The following is an 18,976-nucleotide window of genomic DNA, read 5'->3' on the forward strand; positions in this document are numbered from 1 at the left end:
CATTTGAGTTTGATTCTTTTATGTCACAATAGTCTCTTAAAACTCCTCTTCCTCAACCAATTTTTGTTTCAAAAACATTCACTTTCTGGATCCCACAGATTTAACAGCCTGTCTTTGCCAATTTAACATGTATTATGAACACTAAAGTTGCATGTAAATAAGAATATGGGACTTGAGGGCAAGCAGTAGTATTGGTTCTTTCACTAACTTGGTACTTTTTCTTTCTTTTTCTGGGCAGTCATTTAACCTCTTTTATCCTTACAATCTTTAACATTTTTAGAAAGTTAATAAAGTGTAATTATGTAAAAAATAACTACAAAAATAATAGCAAGCATATAAAATGCCATTAAAATGAGGTATCATTTTGAACCTATAAAAATAACAAGATCAAATAAGTGTACTTTATTTTATTATAATGCTAATTTAAGAAATATTTTTAATTAGCCATATGTAGCAAAATGTTTATATGCTTTGATTCAGCAATCCCACTATATAGATAAAATATTAAGTGATTTAAAACCAGGACAATATATGTTTCAACACTATATAATAACAGAAACAAAATAAATTCTAAAATAGAAGACGAATAACACAGACAAGTGACTATATAGTTAATTCAAACAATAAAATATACATTATTAAAATTATATGGTATAATAAAGTGGAAACAATACTATTCATGGAATATGAATCAGCAGACATGTAATACAAAAGTTCATAATTTCTATCTGCAGTAATATAACAATGTACACTTGGATTGCAATACACACCAAACAATGAAGCGAATTAAATTTTAAGTAAACCATTGAATTATCTCCTTGAGCTAATGATTTCCTTTAGCTTTTATTTAGTATTATAATTTTGGACAACTCTATCAATAAATAATTCCTGATGCAGATATGGGATTTGTTATTTCATGTGCCCTTTTTAAAAATTATGATTTAATTCTCTCATCTTATTAATGTATTCTTACTCCAAACAAAAATAATGTAAAATATTTACCTGTTAAATTTATTTGGGCATTTTTGATGAAACCTTGAAAACTTTTCATTTAATTTTTTACACTGGTAGTTACAGTAATTTTCTTAGATGAAATTATACTTGCTGATTTGAGAAAAGAAAAATTATGAATAAAATTATATATTCTATGAATGCCATCACATTTTTACATAGTATGATAAATATTATGATCTATTTTGTCAAGTACTTCTCTCCTCATCCATATACCTATATTTATTTTAAAGAACATAATCTGATTACTTGGAAATCATTACCTCACTTAAAAACAACACTATTTTAAAATAAATACACAGTCCAATGACCAAAGAAGACTTTTCAGACATTATACCTAGTGTAAACATAAGCAAACCTCAAACAAGACATGGCCCAGTTTGCAAAAAGCAACCTTTGAGGTGACTGTTTTTAAACTTCATTAACTCTAAATTTCCATTTCACCAGTAATGACACTTCATAGTTCCTAAGGACCATTCCCTAAGGGCTCTGCCTAGCTCACCAAGATACACAACCCAGTAACTGTGGAGTTGACTGTCCTTCATTTTGCTAGCTGAAAACAGTGTGGTGTTCTACCACAACTGTAGTTTTTTGGGTCCAGAACCAAACCAGAGAATTTCATTTGGTTTTCTAATTTGGTCCAGCTGTTGAAATAGATCACTTTTCTTTTCTATCTTTTCTTCTTTTTCTTTTCTTTTCCTTTTTTCCTTTCTTTCTTTCTCTTTGTTTCTTTCTTTCTTCCTCTTCCTTTATTTCTTTCTCTTTCTTCTTTCTTTCTTCTTCTTCCTTTTTTCCTTTCTTTCTCTTCCTTTCTTTTTTCTTTCTTTCTCTCTCCTTTCTTTCTTTCTTTCTCTTTCTTTTCTTCCTTCCTTCCTTCCTTCCTTCCTTCCTTTTTCCTTCCTTCCTTCCATCCTTCCTTCCTTCCATCCTTCCTTTCTTCCTTCTTTTTTCTTCTTTCCTTCTTCCCTTTCTTTCTTCCTTCCTAACCTTCCTTCACTACCTTTCCTTCCTTCTACCTCCTCACCCCCTGTCTTTTTCTTTCTCTTTCCTGGAACCATTCTTTGGACGCTCATCGCAAAATGGAAGTAATCTTAATCGAAAGAGTCAGTTTTCATTATCAAAATTGCTAGTAGCACACCGGCTTTATAGTGCAGATATCTGTGGATATTAACAAGAAGTCATGATGACTATATTAAATGTGGTAGTGCTGTGTCTCCTTGAGATTTCCCCACTCCCCTCTAGTATCCAAGTTACTCCTTCCGGTTTCTGCGGCACTCTGGCCGAACGCAAGTAGCAAAACATCCCTTTAATTCGACCTCCCCTGCCCTCCGCCACCATCACTCCAAATTAAGGAAAAGGAGGTAAATAAAAGCAAACATAAAATAAAAGTATCGTTTTGAATAATAGTTCCATACCTTTTGAATAATTGTTTTGAAAGTGAGAGACTAATCAAATAATCTCCTTTGTTTAACCATTCATTTATTCAATTAGCTCATTCAGTCAATACAGAATGCCCAACTGTGTGTCTGGAATCATCCTGCGTTCTGGGAACACAACTAGAAAGTAAGGGTCTCTGCTTTTAAGGAGTTTATGTACTTGGGAGAAGAAAGGTAATAAAAAAGTAAACAATATAGTTTCTTAAAAATAACGTGCTATGAAAAATCAATAGGATGAAAGATTGAAAGTGATGAGAGTATATGTTGTTTTATATTAGTATAAATGGTAGTAAGGGAAGTGACAAGTGACCACAGATCTGGAAGTATCTCAGACAGAGAGAAGAGCTAATATAAATATCCTGAAGTAGGTAAGGGTTGTCATGTCAGTGGTAAGAGTTAAGTGCAGAGAATTGGGCAAAGAAGTAATCCTGTACAGGCCCATCATTTGTGGTGTTGTCCAAATATAATGGGAAGTTCTTGAATGGTTTAATCATGGAGTGATATGATTCAATCTAGGTTTTATAAAGGAACTGAGACTACTGAGTGACGCAGTTGGGTAGAGAAAGAGAAAGAGAGTAGAATGGAAGCAGAAAAATCCCTCTGAATATTTCCCAGCCCAGAGGGGCAATTGCGGTGTTGAATTGGGTGGTAGCAGGAGAGATTATCAAAAAACAATATTGAGGACAAGTTTTGTATGGCACACTGGTAGTACTTGTCAATGGATTATCAAAAATACTTCCTAGATATTCAATGAATGAATAAATGCTGCTATATTATATAGGTAAGTAAGAACCTGTTCATTTTTACAACCCTGAAGCCATAAAAATAATATGTTCTCGTGGAAGAAAAAGGCTAAGCATACTAATACCAATTAGCAGCCAACACATTTGGAATCCAGGTACACTACTACTACTTAAAAATTGATGAGAAAAAACTATTCCTCTTGTTTAACACTCAGGGTGTCCACAATCAGTACATTAAACTGTTTCCTGGTGATTTGAAAAGATGTGCTGCACTCACATTTTTATTATTCCTTTTTTTCATTCATTCGACAAATATTTATTCACTGCCTACTATGATCCAAGTCCCAAGGAAGTAACATAAAGAAACACATAGGCAGAGTCAAAATTTTTTCTGTTAAAATTCTGACAATATTGCTTCGTTTTCTTCTGAGGTTTAGTGCTGTGGAGTCTGAGGTAACTATCATTGCTTTGTTTTTTATTTGTACAGAGTATGTTTCATTCATGTTTGTCCCCATTTATATTTGTGTGACTTTTTAAATTAATATTTATGTTCATTTCTGAAATTCAAATACTTTACCAGGTTTTATTTTTTTTTTAATGCTTCATTGGCCCACTTTTAGCCTGAACATTCAAACTTTCAACTCAGAAAATGGTTTTTTTTTCCCCTGCTTTGTCTTTGATACTCTTTCTGCACTATTTAGATTAGTTTCTTTTTGAAGATCACCAATTAACCATAAAGTAGACGTCTCTTTTCACATTTACTTTTCATCACATTAGATTCTTTCATTTTTGTGTCTTTTCTTTGGCCTCCTAGTAGATAACTAATATCAGAAATGTTGCCCATTTGAATTACTGTAGTGTTTATTCACCTCTGTACTGTTTCTGAAGCTATGCATTTTTTTATTCTCATATTGTATTTCATTTATTTAAACTCTGCCTACCATCCAGTTTTCTATTTTTTCTATCTCAATATCTCCTATTTCATACATACAATTTAATCAGCATTAACTTAGAGTAGAAGATAGAGCTGTCAACATTTGTTTCCTAAAAAATGATTTTCAAAAGAGGTCTTTCTTTCCACTACTTCAGTGTTTCCCTTTACGTTACACAATCTTTTCACCAGATTGTAACTATTTTGAAAATGTTTTCTCGTCCTTGAGTGATTTCTATCCAGTCTGGTATTTTGCCCATAAACAAAAGTTTCAGGTTCTACTTGACATCCTTTTCTTTCTTCCAGCTTTTAAAGAATAATCCTCTTAGATATTAAGTTGGAAAATCAAGTGGTGAGCAACATTTTGTATTTTTACGAGGGTTTTTTTGAATGTGAATCTACTGAGCTAAGAGGAAGTTTCTAATTCCATTACCTGGTCATCTTATCTTGCCAGACACAGTAAAAAGTGAAATTTAACAAATAACTTAGAGACTCAAGAGCCTATATGTGGTGCTTTCAGGAAACATGAAAACAAAAGCTTATGTAAGATATTCTTAAAATGAATTGGCTATTTCCAACTTCACATTGTTAAACATGAAATACTATATTCTAGGCAATTTTACATGAACTTCTTGAAGTTCTGATCCCAAAACTAGTGCCAAAAATAGTTTAATGGAGGCATAATTTAGGGATTTTAAAATATTTTGTTACCCTAGAAATTAACTTCAGATAAATAGTGTTTTTGATCTCCTCATTTTGCCCAGCAAAGGATCAGTATTTGAGCAGTAAGATAATACAGTGAGAAGTATGCATGGAAGACTCTTTAATTCTATTCCATGACTCCCCCATTTTATGAAAATTATTTTATGGCTTCTCCAATTCTTTTTTATACCTGAGTTTGGTTAAGGGAATTCTTCCTGGAGTCTGGCAGGACATTTATCAATAATGTAGTTCATTGTGTTGCTGAAAACATGCAGCTTCTGGTAAAGAACCCACCAAAAGTTTTCTCTGGAGAGCAGCTCCTCATCAGGGATTTCATTTTCTAGCCCTGACTATCACAAAAGGAGGTGCCATGATTAATACTCACTAATGTAATGTGAGTGGAAGTGATGGCTGGCATTTCTAGGTGAAGGTGTATATGAGATGGGATTTCATTTTTCACACTCCCATCTGCCATTTGCCAGCTGAATGCCAGGATGCCAAGCATCTCAGGGAAGGTGGAGCCACAAGACGGAGGGAGTCTGGACCCCAGCATCACCACAGAAAGGCAAGTCGCATATCAATGAATATTCACATTGGACTCTTTATGAGCAAGAAATTAACTTTTATTGTATTAAATCGCCAGGGGGTAGATTTTTTTTCCCTAAAACATCTACTGTCATCTTATAACTAGAACTAGTTTGTGTTTAGTTTCTTATTAAGAAGGTGGAAAAAATCAAATCAGTTGTTTCTAACTTCCCAATGTTTCTCAAAAATAATTCAGAATGAGACGAAATAGGTAACTAGATGTCCTTCAGTTTCCCCACCACTTTGAGTTGCCTTTTCCTTCAACACACAAGAAACATAAATTGAGTACCTCATCCTGCATGATGGTGAAACTTTTGGGGAATTTCCTATGTGTTTATAAAAAACCACATGAGATGGAATTTCAAGAATTACTTCATGTTGCTTGCACCTCACACCCTGAACTTCTTCATAAATCTCTTTTGGTCTTTTTATAATAATGAGTCAACACCAAAGGATGAATTTCTTAGGGCTGTCCCACGCTTTACACTCACCTTTCTCTTCAATCCACAGAGCACAGATACTATGTGGATTTAGGTATTAGGGAAACCATAACATGGAATAGGAAAATTCAACACAGATGCCGTGTATCACGACTTCTACAGCCCACTGGATATGTCCCTTCACAGCTGTTGGCTCCTGGCTGTCTCTATCTTTACAACCTCTACTTTTGTCATGTTGCCCATGTTGCTGAAGACAGATCTCATATGCAGCACTAACATTTCCCGTGTCTTGTCTTTTCTTATTTAAATCAATATACCATAACCTGAATACATTCAATGAGTTATGACAGATGTATATACTTGTAAAACTAATACTTTGTAGAGAACCTTACCATCATCACCTAAACTTTTCACTATCTCCTTTGCAGTTCGTATCTCCCTTGGCCCTCCTTTTATTACTAAGTGCTATTCTATCTTATGAATAAACTACTTTGTAAAATAATTTTATTCATCTGTGAATGGACATTTGAGTTGTTTCTAAGTTTTAGTTATTGCAAATAAAACTACTATGAAGATTTATGTCCAAGTCATCTTTGTGTGGACATGTGTTGTCTATGAAAAATACTTTTAAGTGGGATAGCTGGGTCATATGGTAGGTGTACATTTAACTTATAGTCATTATCAAAAATAATGTTTTAAGTGCCTATAATATTATGCCTTGTCAGCAGCAATATATGAGAGTTCCAGTGGCTCCACATCATTTTCAAGACTTCGTATCAGGAGTTTTAAATTTTAGCCATTTTCATAGGTACATAGTAATATCTTATTATGGTTTTAATTAACATTTCCCTGATGGCTATTATGTTCTTTTTGAATATTTGTATATTTTCTTTTTAAAGTTTTATTTATAATTTTTGTAGGTACATAGTAGGTGTATATATTTATGGGGTACATGAGATGTTTTGATATAGCCATGCCTATGAAATAAGCACATCATGAAGAATTGGGTATCCATTCCCTCAAGCATTTATCCATGAAGTTGCAAAAATTTGATTATACTCTGTAAGTTATTTTAAAATTTGTAGTTATTATTTACTATAGTCACCCTGTTGTGGTATCATATAGTAGTACTTATTCATTCTTGCTAACTCTGTTTTATATCCATTAATCATCCCTACCTGCTCCCCAGTCCCCCACTGACCTTCCCAGCCTCTGATGATCATCTTTGTACTCTCTATGTCCATGGGTTCAATTGTTTTTTTAGATCCCACATGAAGTGAGAACGCGCAATGTTTGTCTTTCTGTGCCTTTATTTCACTTAACATAATGATCTCCAGTTCCATCTATGGTGTTGCAAATGACTGGATCTCGTTATTTTTTATGGCTGAATGGTACTCCATTGTGTATATATACCACATTTTCTTTATCCATTCATCTGTTGATAGACACCTAGGTTGCTTCCAAATCTTAACTATTGTAAGCAGTGCTGCAACAAATGTAGGAGTGCAGATATCTCCTTGATATACTGAGTATATACCCAGCAGTAGGTTTGCTGAATCATGTGGTTGCTAAATTGAATGTTTATATATTCTCTTTCATGAAGTGGATATTCAATAATTTTCTTATTTTCTGAAAGCTGTTTGCTTGATCTTATTAAATTTTGAAATTGTGAAGATACACACGTACACATGAACACATACACATAGGCACTCTGGATAGAAATCCTCTGTTAAATATATGTAGTGTAAACGTTTTCTCTCAGTCTGTAGCTCTCTTTCTTTGTTCTTGAGATGTCTTTTGAAGAGCAAAGATTTTTAATTTGATATGTTTTAATTTATTACTTTTTTCTATGATAGTTCATGCTTTTCATATGTTATCTAAAAAAACTCTGCCTGTCTCAACCTTGCAAAGATTTTCTCCATTATTTTCTTCTAGAATTCTTTTTTAATTTTGGCTTTTAATTATACAGATGCATTTTGGGTTAATTTGTATATATAATATTAATATAAGGTAAGAGTCAATGTGGATATCCCATACCAATATCCAGTTGTGTCAACACCACTTGCTGAAGAGATTTCCTTTCCTAATTGAATTGACTTGTTATTTTGTTGAAAATCATTAGATTGTTTTTGGATGGGCTAATTTCATAACTGTTTTTCGTTCAATTGATCTTTATGTCTGTCATTTTGCCAATACCACTATATCTTCATGGAAAGACTTAAAAGTGAAAGTCCTCAATTTTTCCTTTTTATAAAGGGCATTGTATCCATTAGACTGTTTGCATTTTCATAGAAACTTTAGAATCAGCTTGTCAATTTCTATATAAAGGCTAATTAAAATTATGATTAGAATTGTAATAAATCTATATGTCAGTTATCAATACTGAATCTTTAAATAATGTATATGGTATATGTCTCAATTTAATTTCTTTAATTTCCATTAGGAATGTTTTATGTATTTTAATGTATATATCACACATATCTCTTAAATTTATTCGTGTGTCTTTTTTTTGAATTTAAGATAAATTTTTTAATAAATTATTTTCCAGTTCTTTTCTACTAATAAATAAAAATTAAACTGATTGCTATATACTAACACTGCATCCTATGACTTTGCTAAATTCATTTATTAGATTTAGTGGGTATTTTTTATTCTTGTCTTAGTATTTCTGATGAACACATACATATCATTTTCAAGTGAATATCATTTTATGTTTTCCTTTCCAATTTTCATGCTTTTTATTTATTACTTTTTCCTACTATACTATCTAGAACTTTCTATTCAAAGTTTAATAGAAATGATGACCACAGCCATTCTTGCTTTTTCCTGATCTTAGGGGGAAAGCATTCTGTCTTTCACTATTTACATACAGTATCTCAGTTAATGGCCCTAAATAACTTGAGTGGTAGGCACCTTATTATTGCTTCTCATTTTGATATGCCTAATGTCTCACAGCTTGTGAACACCAAAACAAGGACTACCCTAGGTCAGGTTGACCATAGGCTTTTATTCTCTCTTTTTTTTTTAATCGTTATTTTTATAGATTTAGGTAGTTACATGGATACATTCCATAATGGTGAGGTTTGGGCTTCTAGTGTGCCTGTAACGTGTAGAGTGAACATTATACCCAATAGGTAGTTTTTAAAACTTCACCCCTCTCTCATTCTCACCACTTTTGGAGTCTCTACTACCTATTATTTCACTATGTGTGTCCATGTGTACTCATTGTTGAGCTCCCACTTCTGAGTGAGAACATGCATTATTTGATTTTCTCTTCCTAAGTTATTTTGTTTAGAATAATGGCCTTCAGCTCCATCCATGTTGCTGAAAAATACATGATATTATTCTTTTTTATGGTTGCATAGTATTCTATGGTGTATATACACCATATTTTATTTATCCAATTATCCATTAATGGACACTTAGGTCAATTCTATATGTCTTTGCTATTGTGAATAGTCTACAATAAACATACAAGTGCGAGTGTCTTTTTGATATAATAATGAAGACTCGTCCTTTTAATTAACTCAGATGAAAATGAAGAAAAAAATCAAATAAATGAACAAAGACTTCTGGAAATATGAGATTATGTTAAGCATCCACACCTACAAGTTATAGGCATTCCTGGGGGAGAAGAAGAAAAAATAAAAGGCTTAGAAAATGTATACGATGGAAAATTTCAGGAAAACATCCCTCGTATAGCTATAGAATTAGACATCCAGATACAAGAAGCTCAAGAAAACACCTGGAAGATTCTCAGCAAGACAAATCTCATCAAAGCATATGGTCATCAGACTACCCCAAGTCAATGTGAAGGAAAAAAAAATAAAGCCATTAGAGAGAAACATCTAATCATTTATAAAGGAAATCTCATCACACTAACAGTGAGCATCTCAGCAGAAACCTTACAAACCAATAGAGATTGGGGGCCTATTCTTAGCTTTCTGAAAGAAAAAATAATGCCAATCAAGCATTTTATATCCTGCTAAGCTGAGCTTCATAAATGAAGAAGAATTAAAGTTTTTCCTAGGCAAGTTGCTAAGGGAATGTGTCACCCCTAGACTGGTCCCAGAAGAAATGCTCAAAGAAGTTCTAAATATGGAAACAAGGGGCAATGCTTGCCATCATTAAAGCACATGAAAATATAGAACTTATAGATACTAAAAAGTGATTATATAATTGAGACTACAAAGCAACTAGGTAATACTATGACAGGAGCAAAACCTTGTTGTCTTTTATTCTTAATGCCTGCTCTGTACTGCCTCAAGAGAAGCTGGATCAGAGTCTGCAGCTAAATTTCAGGCCTCCACCCAGGCTGCCTGCACCAGGCTTACAGCCCCAGGCACATTGTCTCTCAGCTTTGAGACCTGGTCTGTGCTAGACAACAGCTGAAGCCCATTCCAGATATCTCCTTTCCTGAGCCGGAGCTGCTTTTTATAACCGTTTCATCTGGCAAGGATATGAATCTCTGTGCATGGTGGGGGATGGAAGGCATGAATGAGAGAGAGAGGGAGTAAGGGAGTGGAGGAGTAGAGGGCGTGCCACAAAGAACACGGAGCCACTAAAAGAAATCTTTTTCTTCCCTAACTCTGTTAGTTCCTCAACTCTGTTTCCCCTGGCTAATGGATTAAGTCTACATCTAATCTCATAGCACTAGTCGCTTATTAATCAAATCCCTCTTAAATTATTTATTCTTTCTCTTTTTCTTATCATAAAATAACCCTATAGCACTGTTGATTGTGAAACAGCAATGAGATTATATCAGTGAATACACTTGTAAACCAAAAGCTGCCATATAAGTGCAAAGTAACGTTGCCATTGTTGTTATTATTGGTACTGAAAGAAATTCAGAGAATGGATACAGAACTGAAATAAGTTTACTATTTCTGAGAGTCACAAAGGACCAAGATTAAGGTGCCCTAGAAACCTGTGAAAAGATTGCTTTTACATTTTATTACCTGATTTTCATCTTTTGCCAACTACACCTAAGACATTCTTTCTGGGAAAGGAATTCAAAAGTGGATGTTAGTGTCTGGGAAAAAATGTAGGCTCTGTGAATATGACAGTAATTTTTAAACCTGGACTAAATTGTACAGCCCATTCATGAGTAGTTTGAGTTTTTGAACTAACTTTCCCTTTCAAAAAACTACTAACTCTAGTACTACTAGCATTTATCTTAGGTAGATATATCTCTAGTATACTTATCAATAGGAGTCACTGAAGCTAGGAAGGAATGATTTTTTTTAATCTATCAATCCAGATGGTGTGAAAGAAGAATCATCTTAATCAAAATAACAGCATCCAGAAACATCTGGTCCCATAAGCTTTATTTATCATTTCCTGAACCTCAGTAAAAGCTTTGTCTTGTGATTTGTAGGTGGCCTGGTATTTCTTACAATGTTCCAGATGTTTTTCCTGAAGTCAGGACAGCCACAGGAAATTTGTTTAACATTATAATTTTTAATCATGAACGGGTATGTAATACTTTTGACTTTCATTTCCTTTCAGAACCTTCTCAGATATTGTCTTTTTGTTCAATTTTAAAGTTTATTGAAATATATCACTTTCACATTCCAAAGTTATCTACTAGAGGGAAGAAAGTATACATTTTTTGTTTCTATTTTCTCTAGACCTAGCATGGTTCCTGTCATATTCTAAGTCCTCAATAAATATGTGAATTAGTGGAGTAAATGAATGAATGTTAAATTAAAATTTTATTTTCTCTCATATAAACATGTTAAGATTGGAAGAGGATAACCACACACACACACATACCTGGTTTTGTGGAAAGAGGAGGAAAAATAAATTACTTCAAGAAATTTTTTATATTTTTCACATATCATCGTCAGACCAAGTGGCAATATGGGTGCTTTATAAACTAGTCATCAATACAAACTTTTACAGAATTAGAAGGAGTCATTTTATGCTACAATTCCACAAGAAAATGGCCTGAGCTATAGAAGTTGTATGTGTTTTCATGATTTTCTAGTTAAACATGCTGGTATAGTGCCTGAGGCTCACTGAGACCTCCTGCAGTTTCAGGAATATGCTTTCTTTATGCTGTAAGACTGTTTGTTTATAACTGTCAAACCACCAGCAAGTTATCAACTCACATTCAAAACAGGCACCAAGCCACACTTTTGTTAATGTGAATTCTTGAAGAAAACAGAAACTAGACTGTTTTTGTAAGTTTTAAACTCATAAGTCAAAACACAGGGATTTAAAAAAAAAAACAATGATTTCTTTCTCAAGAGGTTTTTTTCTTTCCTTGGTGGTGTTCAAGCAAGAACTGTTTTGGAAATGCTGACAGGATCATAGCAAAGGCATCCAGAGGGAAACATATAATATGTTTATTTATCTTAGAAACCACAGAACATTGCAAAAGGCCAAATTGGCCCTGTAAAATGTGTTGCTAACATGTACAGTATGATTGCTTAGTTTGGATAAAGTCAAATCATTTCTGTGCCGATAAAGAAGGATCACAATCTATATTCTGGCATCTCTCGAATTTATGTCTACAGCTCAACCCTTTCCCTTGAACTCCAAAATTCTAGATCTAAATCCTCCTTGACACCTCCATATGGAAGTTGAATATGCATCTCAAAAAGAACAGATTCAAAACCAGACATTTGATTCTCACTTCTTCCAACTCAACCTCCCAGTCATTCCCATCTCAGTAAATGGTGACTTCATCCTTCCAGTGGCCCAGGCCAAAATTCCTGAAGTCATCTCTGTTTCTTTTCTTTCTCTCTCATGCCCCATCTGATCATTCAGCCATCCCTGGCCTCTCTACCATCAAAACAAACCCCGTATTTTGATCCCTTCTCAACAATTTTTCTACTATTATCCAGGTCAAAGTCTTCATCATCTCTCACCTGATTATTGCACTAGCATCCGAAATATTCTCTCTTGGCCTATTCCTGTTACCTTACAGTCTGTACATGCAAAGGGGTCCTCTCGAAGACAGTTGAATCAAGTCACTCCTCTGCTGAGACCCTTCTAATAGCTCTCTGTCTTACTCAAAGTAAAAGCTCATCTTTACAATAGCCTAAAAAGTCCTACAGGATGCGATTGTCATTACCTTTCTGACCTTGTATCATATATTATCTCTTCTTGCTCACTTCACTCTGCTCACGTTTGTCCTCTCCGCTCTTGTTGGAACCTGTCATGTATTTTCCAAATTCAGGGCCTCTTTTCTTGGCTTGCTCCCTTCAGTTCTTCATCTCCCTGCTCAAATGTCACTCCTGATAAGGCCTTTTTCCAACCATCCTATATAAAATAGCAAGTCTCACCCCCTTCACATCCCTTATTCCCCAGTTCTGCTTGACATTCCTCCACTTTAATTGTCATGTCCTGGAATGTCTCCTCCTGCTGCAACATCTGCTTCAGAGGGCAAGGCATTATGCACTGCTGTGTCTCTGCCACTAGAACATTGTCAAGCACACAGTAGGTTATTAATAAATATTGGCTGAAAAAATAAAGCAATATGTGCTAGTAGATATATCTGATCAAGACAAAAAAGTTGGATTATTTTGATATTTTTGAGTGTATTTGAAAATTGATTTGTGTTTCTATGCTTGATCCTGATGGCCTGAAAGCATTCATTCAGCCCTCACAGTCACTACAGATTGTGTGGCCTGGGAAGAGTCTCCTGATCTCCAATGCCTAAGTGATTGGTGGCAATCATAATACTCAGGAGGCAACTCACCCAGTCCTTTTCTGGTTGTCTTATACTGGAGTAGGGTGTGCATATGACCTTTCTTTTGGCTCAAAATTGTTCAACTTCTTTGAAGGTTGTTTTAGTTTCCTGAACGTTTATGCTTGTATATGGTTTTAATAAGTTTAGTGTTCTCCCTTTCTTGATTTTACTTTGTTTTCCACTATCATACTTTGTAGTGTGAAATTGACAGTCTGTCACAGACCTGTGATTTGAAGTAATTGTGACGGATGGTGTGCTCCCATACATAAACAGATCCACTAGAAGGAATGTTTTAGCAATAAGTGTGGGGATTTAAAATTGAGCAGCAAAATCAAGAGTGAAATGACTGCAATGTCGACTCAGCAACCTCGAATGTCTGCTGCAGGAGAGTCTGAAGGACAGTGAAGTCTTATGAAGAGTTGTTGTGTGTGTGAAGGGGCAGTCTTGGACTGGGACTGCCTGGAACATTGGATGAATGAGAAATGACTGTATAAAACATTTTTAGTTTACCTGAGGGATTAGGCATTTCTGCCTTCGTATAAAGATAAGATTATGATATCCTGCAGCTGCCTCTGCAATAAAATTGTGGAATAAAATGGTTTCTTGGAAAAGCATTATGGAGAAGGGTAAAGGAAAATAAAAAAAAAGATAATAGTGATGATTCAGACAAACGAATGTGCAGAAGAAGAGGAGATCCAAGTTATGCCTAATTTATGTCATGAGAATTGCATAGTAACATTTATTGCCAGATCAAAGTCTTTGAAGAGAAACACTTTAAAAGATCATGAATACTGTGTTCTGGAAAATCTGTGTCACTTGAATAAACTAAGATGGCTGTCCTGAAGACAGAAAGTGGTATGGCCTAGGCTAGCATAAATGTACAACAGAGGCTTTTCCAACCAGGAGAGGCCAGAGACAAATTCATAAGTTTCCAACCTTTTATGTGAAGCACACATAATCGAACAACAGTTTTAATGAAAACAAAAAAAATTAGACATTTAATAAGGAAAAAAGAAAGTGGATATTAATGATTAAGTTGTGTCTCCTCCCAGAAGATATGTTCAAGATTGAACCCCTCTGTGAGTCAGACTTCATTTGGAAATAGAGTCTTTGCAGATATAATCAAGTTAAGATGGGTTCATACTAAATTAGGGTGAGCCTTAATCCAGTATAACTCGTGTTCATAGAAGTAGAGAAAAGACACAAACACATGAGAGAGAAGGCCATGTGAGGATGAATATGGAGGCATAAATTAGAGTCATGCTGCCATAAGGCAAAGAACACCTAGATCTAACCAGAAGTCTAGGAGGAACAAGGAAAGGTCCTCTCCTAAAGGCTTTGGAAGGAATCTGACCCTGCTGACACCTTGATTTTGAATTTTTAGCCTCCAGAATTGTGAGAGAATAAGTTTCTGTTGCTTTAAGCCACCCAGTTTTTGGTACTTTATTATAGCAGCTGTGACTTCCTTACAGAGGCCAACAACCAGGAGACAAAAGACAGACATGGTATAATAGGAAACGAGAGGACTCTCTGCTGACTTATTTCTCCAAGTGTGGACCAAGAAGCAGCAGCATTCCTGGAAGTTTGTTTGAAATGCAGAATCTCAGACCTCGATCCAGACCTGACACATAAGAATTTCCCTTGAAATGATTATAGTTCGAACTGTGTGCCTGTAATAACAATGGCAGCAGCAACAACCATAGTTGAGCCCGTTCCATTTACTTTACTTTGATCTAAAAGTTATATTCTGTGCTCGCTAACTGAATGCACACACCAATCCATAAGACATGTACAATTAATATTCCCATTTTATGGACAAGGAAATGAGTCACAGAAAGGTTAACTAACTTCCCTTAGTCATGCAAATAGTAAGTGTTGAAGCCAAAGAAATCAGCTATATATTTATCTTTATTTCAAAGGAAATAAAGATACATATATATGTATATATACAAAAAGATATATATATAGGCCGGGCGCGGTGGCTCACGCTTGTAATCCCAGCACTTTGGGAGGCCGAGGCGGGCGGATCACAAGGTCAGGAGATCGAGACGACGGTGAAACCCTGTCTCTACTAAAAATACAAAAAATTAGCCGGGCACGGTGGCGGGCGCCTGTAGTCCCAGCTACTCAGAGAGGCTGAGGCAGGAGAATGGCGTGAACCCGGGAGGCGGAGCTTGCAGTGAGCCGAGATCGCGCCACTGCACTCCAGCCTGGGCGACAGAGCGAGACTCCGTCTCAAAAAAAAAAAAAAAAAAAGATATATATATATAAAGATATATATGTGTGTGTATATATATATAAACATGGGGGGAAGTTGTGTTGACACTTAAGAGTGCTGGAGAATCAGGCCTGTCTCTCATTTTGATACTGAACAAAATTAGAAGTAGCTTGACTACTGGAAAAATGTGTTGGATCTGCTTTACAGTTAAGTGTCCAAAATGGTCTTCCCCTCTTTAGATTTCTACTTATTTCTCACCACACTTGTCAGTTAAGCAGCAGGATATCTGCAGGCTTTTCCCCATAAGAGAAAGGCTGCAGCATAAAGGGTATATCGTTCAAGGCTATAACATGGAGTGTGCATCATTGAAGGCTACAACATGAAGGGTGCATCACTCAACGCTATACCATAAAGGGTGAATCATTCAAGGTTACAATAAGAAGGGTGAATCATTAAAGGCTATAGCATGAAGGGTGCATTATTCATGATTACAACAGAAAGAAGGATGCATCATGCATCATTCAAGGTCCTGCTCTGAACAACAACAAAAAAATGTCCATTTGTGGACATGCACCTTGAATTCCTGAATGTCTTCCAATAGAAACCACCCATTCAACTGTAGTCATGAGAGGAGGATCTCTTGGGAGAAGAAAAAGAGAAGAAAAAGAGAGATTTCCTCCCTCTTATTACAAATACTGGAAAATTCAGATTTTATGGTCCTGCAAGAATGTAGAAAGATGGAAAAAAGTAACTTTCCCTAATGTTAATATTAGCTCCGGATATGTCAAATGTAAATGAAAATTATTGCTTCTGTTTCAGAAGAAGAAAAATAATTTGATTAAGCCTCCTTTATGCCAACCTGTCAGAGATGTGTCCCGGCATACCTCTTTGACTTTGAACTTAGTCCCTGTCTTGAATAGTGCCTCCCCACCAAATCTTGCTCTTGAACTATTATGAATCTATGGAAACCCACCTCAACCATTATCTCCTCAAGTTTTTCATGTTCCACTGCACTCATCCTGCTACTATTAGCAGAAATGATTACCTCTCATGTGAGCCACTACTATACCTTGCATATATTTCTGTGATAAAATTTATTCCACCATATTTCAATTATTTGCTGTACTTAATCAATTATTTAAATTTACCCTGTAGTATTTCAATTATTTTTTCCCATATGAAACTATGATTTATAGGGCTTTTAACCATCAAATATCCAACTTCATAGAAGACAAAAACTATTTTCACATATTTGCTTATTAATTGTTGATAGCACAAATGTACAATTTGATAAATGTTTACTGTAAGTAAATCATCCCCAGGCTTGTTAAATTGTCTGCATTGATAGCTGTTTCTAAATTCCACAGAAAACATTTTTAACATTGGTGGTTTAACTAAAGAAAATACTTATGTCTAATACATCTAGTAATTGTAGAAATGTTCAGCCTGATTACATGAAGTCACATGATAGTTTTAATATTTATTCAGCAGAGGAGTAAATTGAAACATCAGTTCTCTAGACCAATCAGGAAATGTTTTTAAATTTATTTTTTCAAAATAATGACATTAGCAAAAATTTTACATAGCCTGTATTGAATTCACATTCAAATGAGGCTTTACCAGTAATAATGGGGATTAATACAGAGCTAGTGTTTGGCATTTGACTTTATCTCAAAGGAGCTAACTGTTTAATGAATTACAGAAGACTTGTACTCTTTTTATTTTTTCCTGGAAATTAAAAAAGAAAAGCTTTACTAAATATTGACATACATATTTACTCCAAATTTTACATTTAGTGAAATAAGAATATCTCTAGTAGCTCAGTTAACATCAACAGAAAGCTTCAAAAGATGATTCTGAAAATGGCAGGCAAAATTTCTTTTTATTGTAGGCAATTACTTAAACTGGAAATTTGGCTTTATGCATAGTAAGTCATGTGGGTAAAACATCCACATTGCAGTTAGGTTTCCAGTATCTAGCTTTTATTTATTTTTTAGCAATGACATTAACAAGATTTTGCCAGGTTATAAAAATGAGGGCTTTCTTGAGAATTACTTATAGTTTCCGAGCTGAATGGCAGAGCGCACATAGACACATCTGAAGGTGGATGGCTGTATCTCCCAGTACTGGACCGGGTTGCTGAAGAGACTCACACCCGAATAAGAAGCCTTTTTGGTGTTGTGTCCAGGGGGGCAGAAGTCACTTGATCCAACTACAGAGATATTGTTGTTATGAAGGTAGACAACCTACAACATGAAACGATAGAAAATAATTATTATTTTCTAAATATGTTGAGGCCCTTCAGGTAAACATTTTATTCTTTTTATTATTTTTTAATCCTTCACTTTTTTTTTTTTTTGATGGAATCTTGCTTTGTCACCCAGGCTGGAGTGCAGTAGCATGATCTCAGTGCATTGCAGCCTCTGCCTCACAGGTTGAAGCTATTCTGCCTCAACCTCCTGAGTAGCCGCACCATGCCTGGCTAATTTTTGTTTTTAGTAAAGATGGGTTTTCACCATGTTGGCCAGGCTTGTCTAGAACTTCTGACAAGTGATCCGGCCACCTCAGCCTCCTGAAGTGCTTGGATTACAGGTGTGAGCCACCACGACAGACCCCACTTTGAATAACTGACTACTTCTCAAATTAAACTTTTGATTTCTCCCTTCCTTTTGAAAATTTGCTTTTCCCGGCCAGGCGCGGTGGCTCACGCTTGTAATCCCAGCACTTTGGGAGGCCGAGGCGGGCGGATCACGAGGTCAGGAGATCGAGACCACGGTGAAACCCCGTCTCTACTAAAAATACAAAAAAAAATTAGCCGGGCGTGGTGGCGGGCGCCTGTAGTCCCAGCTACTCAGAGAGGCTGAGGCAGGAGAATGATGTGAACCCAGGAGGCGGAGCTTGCAGTGAGCCGAGATCGCGCCACTGCACTCCAGCCTGGGCGACAGAGCGAGACTCCGTCTCAAAAAAAAAAAAAAAAAAAAGAAAGAAAATTTGCTTTTCCCTTCTTTAGTCTTGTCTTCCCCATCTCAGTAAATTGCATACCAATCATTTCAGATGCTCAGCCTATATACATTGTCATTATCCTTGAGCTCCAATTCTCTTATGCTCTCTACATAATCAACAACAATTCTTGCTAGCTCAGCCTTCAAAATGTACACTTAATCAAGTTCTTCTCTCCATGTCTACTCCTACAACCTTGTCCAAGTCACCA

General features: G+C 35.4%; 1 protein-coding gene across 2 annotated transcripts in view; it reads right to left on the reverse strand.

The window, feature by feature from the left end:
- Positions 1-17,500: 17,500 nt before the first annotated feature.
- The window catches only part of DCN (decorin), a 38,630-nt gene continuing 37,154 nt past the window's right edge, over positions 17,501-18,976 (reverse strand). For both annotated transcript variants that reach the window (XM_055238286.2, XM_055238287.2), the window contains exon 8: positions 17,501-18,011. In XM_055238286.2, coding sequence (XP_055094261.1) covers positions 17,817-18,011 — 195 coding nt within the window. In that variant the 3' untranslated portion in view covers positions 17,501-17,816. The remainder of the gene's footprint in view (positions 18,012-18,976) is intronic.

Source organism: Symphalangus syndactylus, chromosome 13, assembly GCF_028878055.3.
Source record: "Symphalangus syndactylus isolate Jambi chromosome 13, NHGRI_mSymSyn1-v2.1_pri, whole genome shotgun sequence".
Classification (NCBI taxonomy): domain Eukaryota; kingdom Metazoa; phylum Chordata; class Mammalia; order Primates; family Hylobatidae; genus Symphalangus; species Symphalangus syndactylus.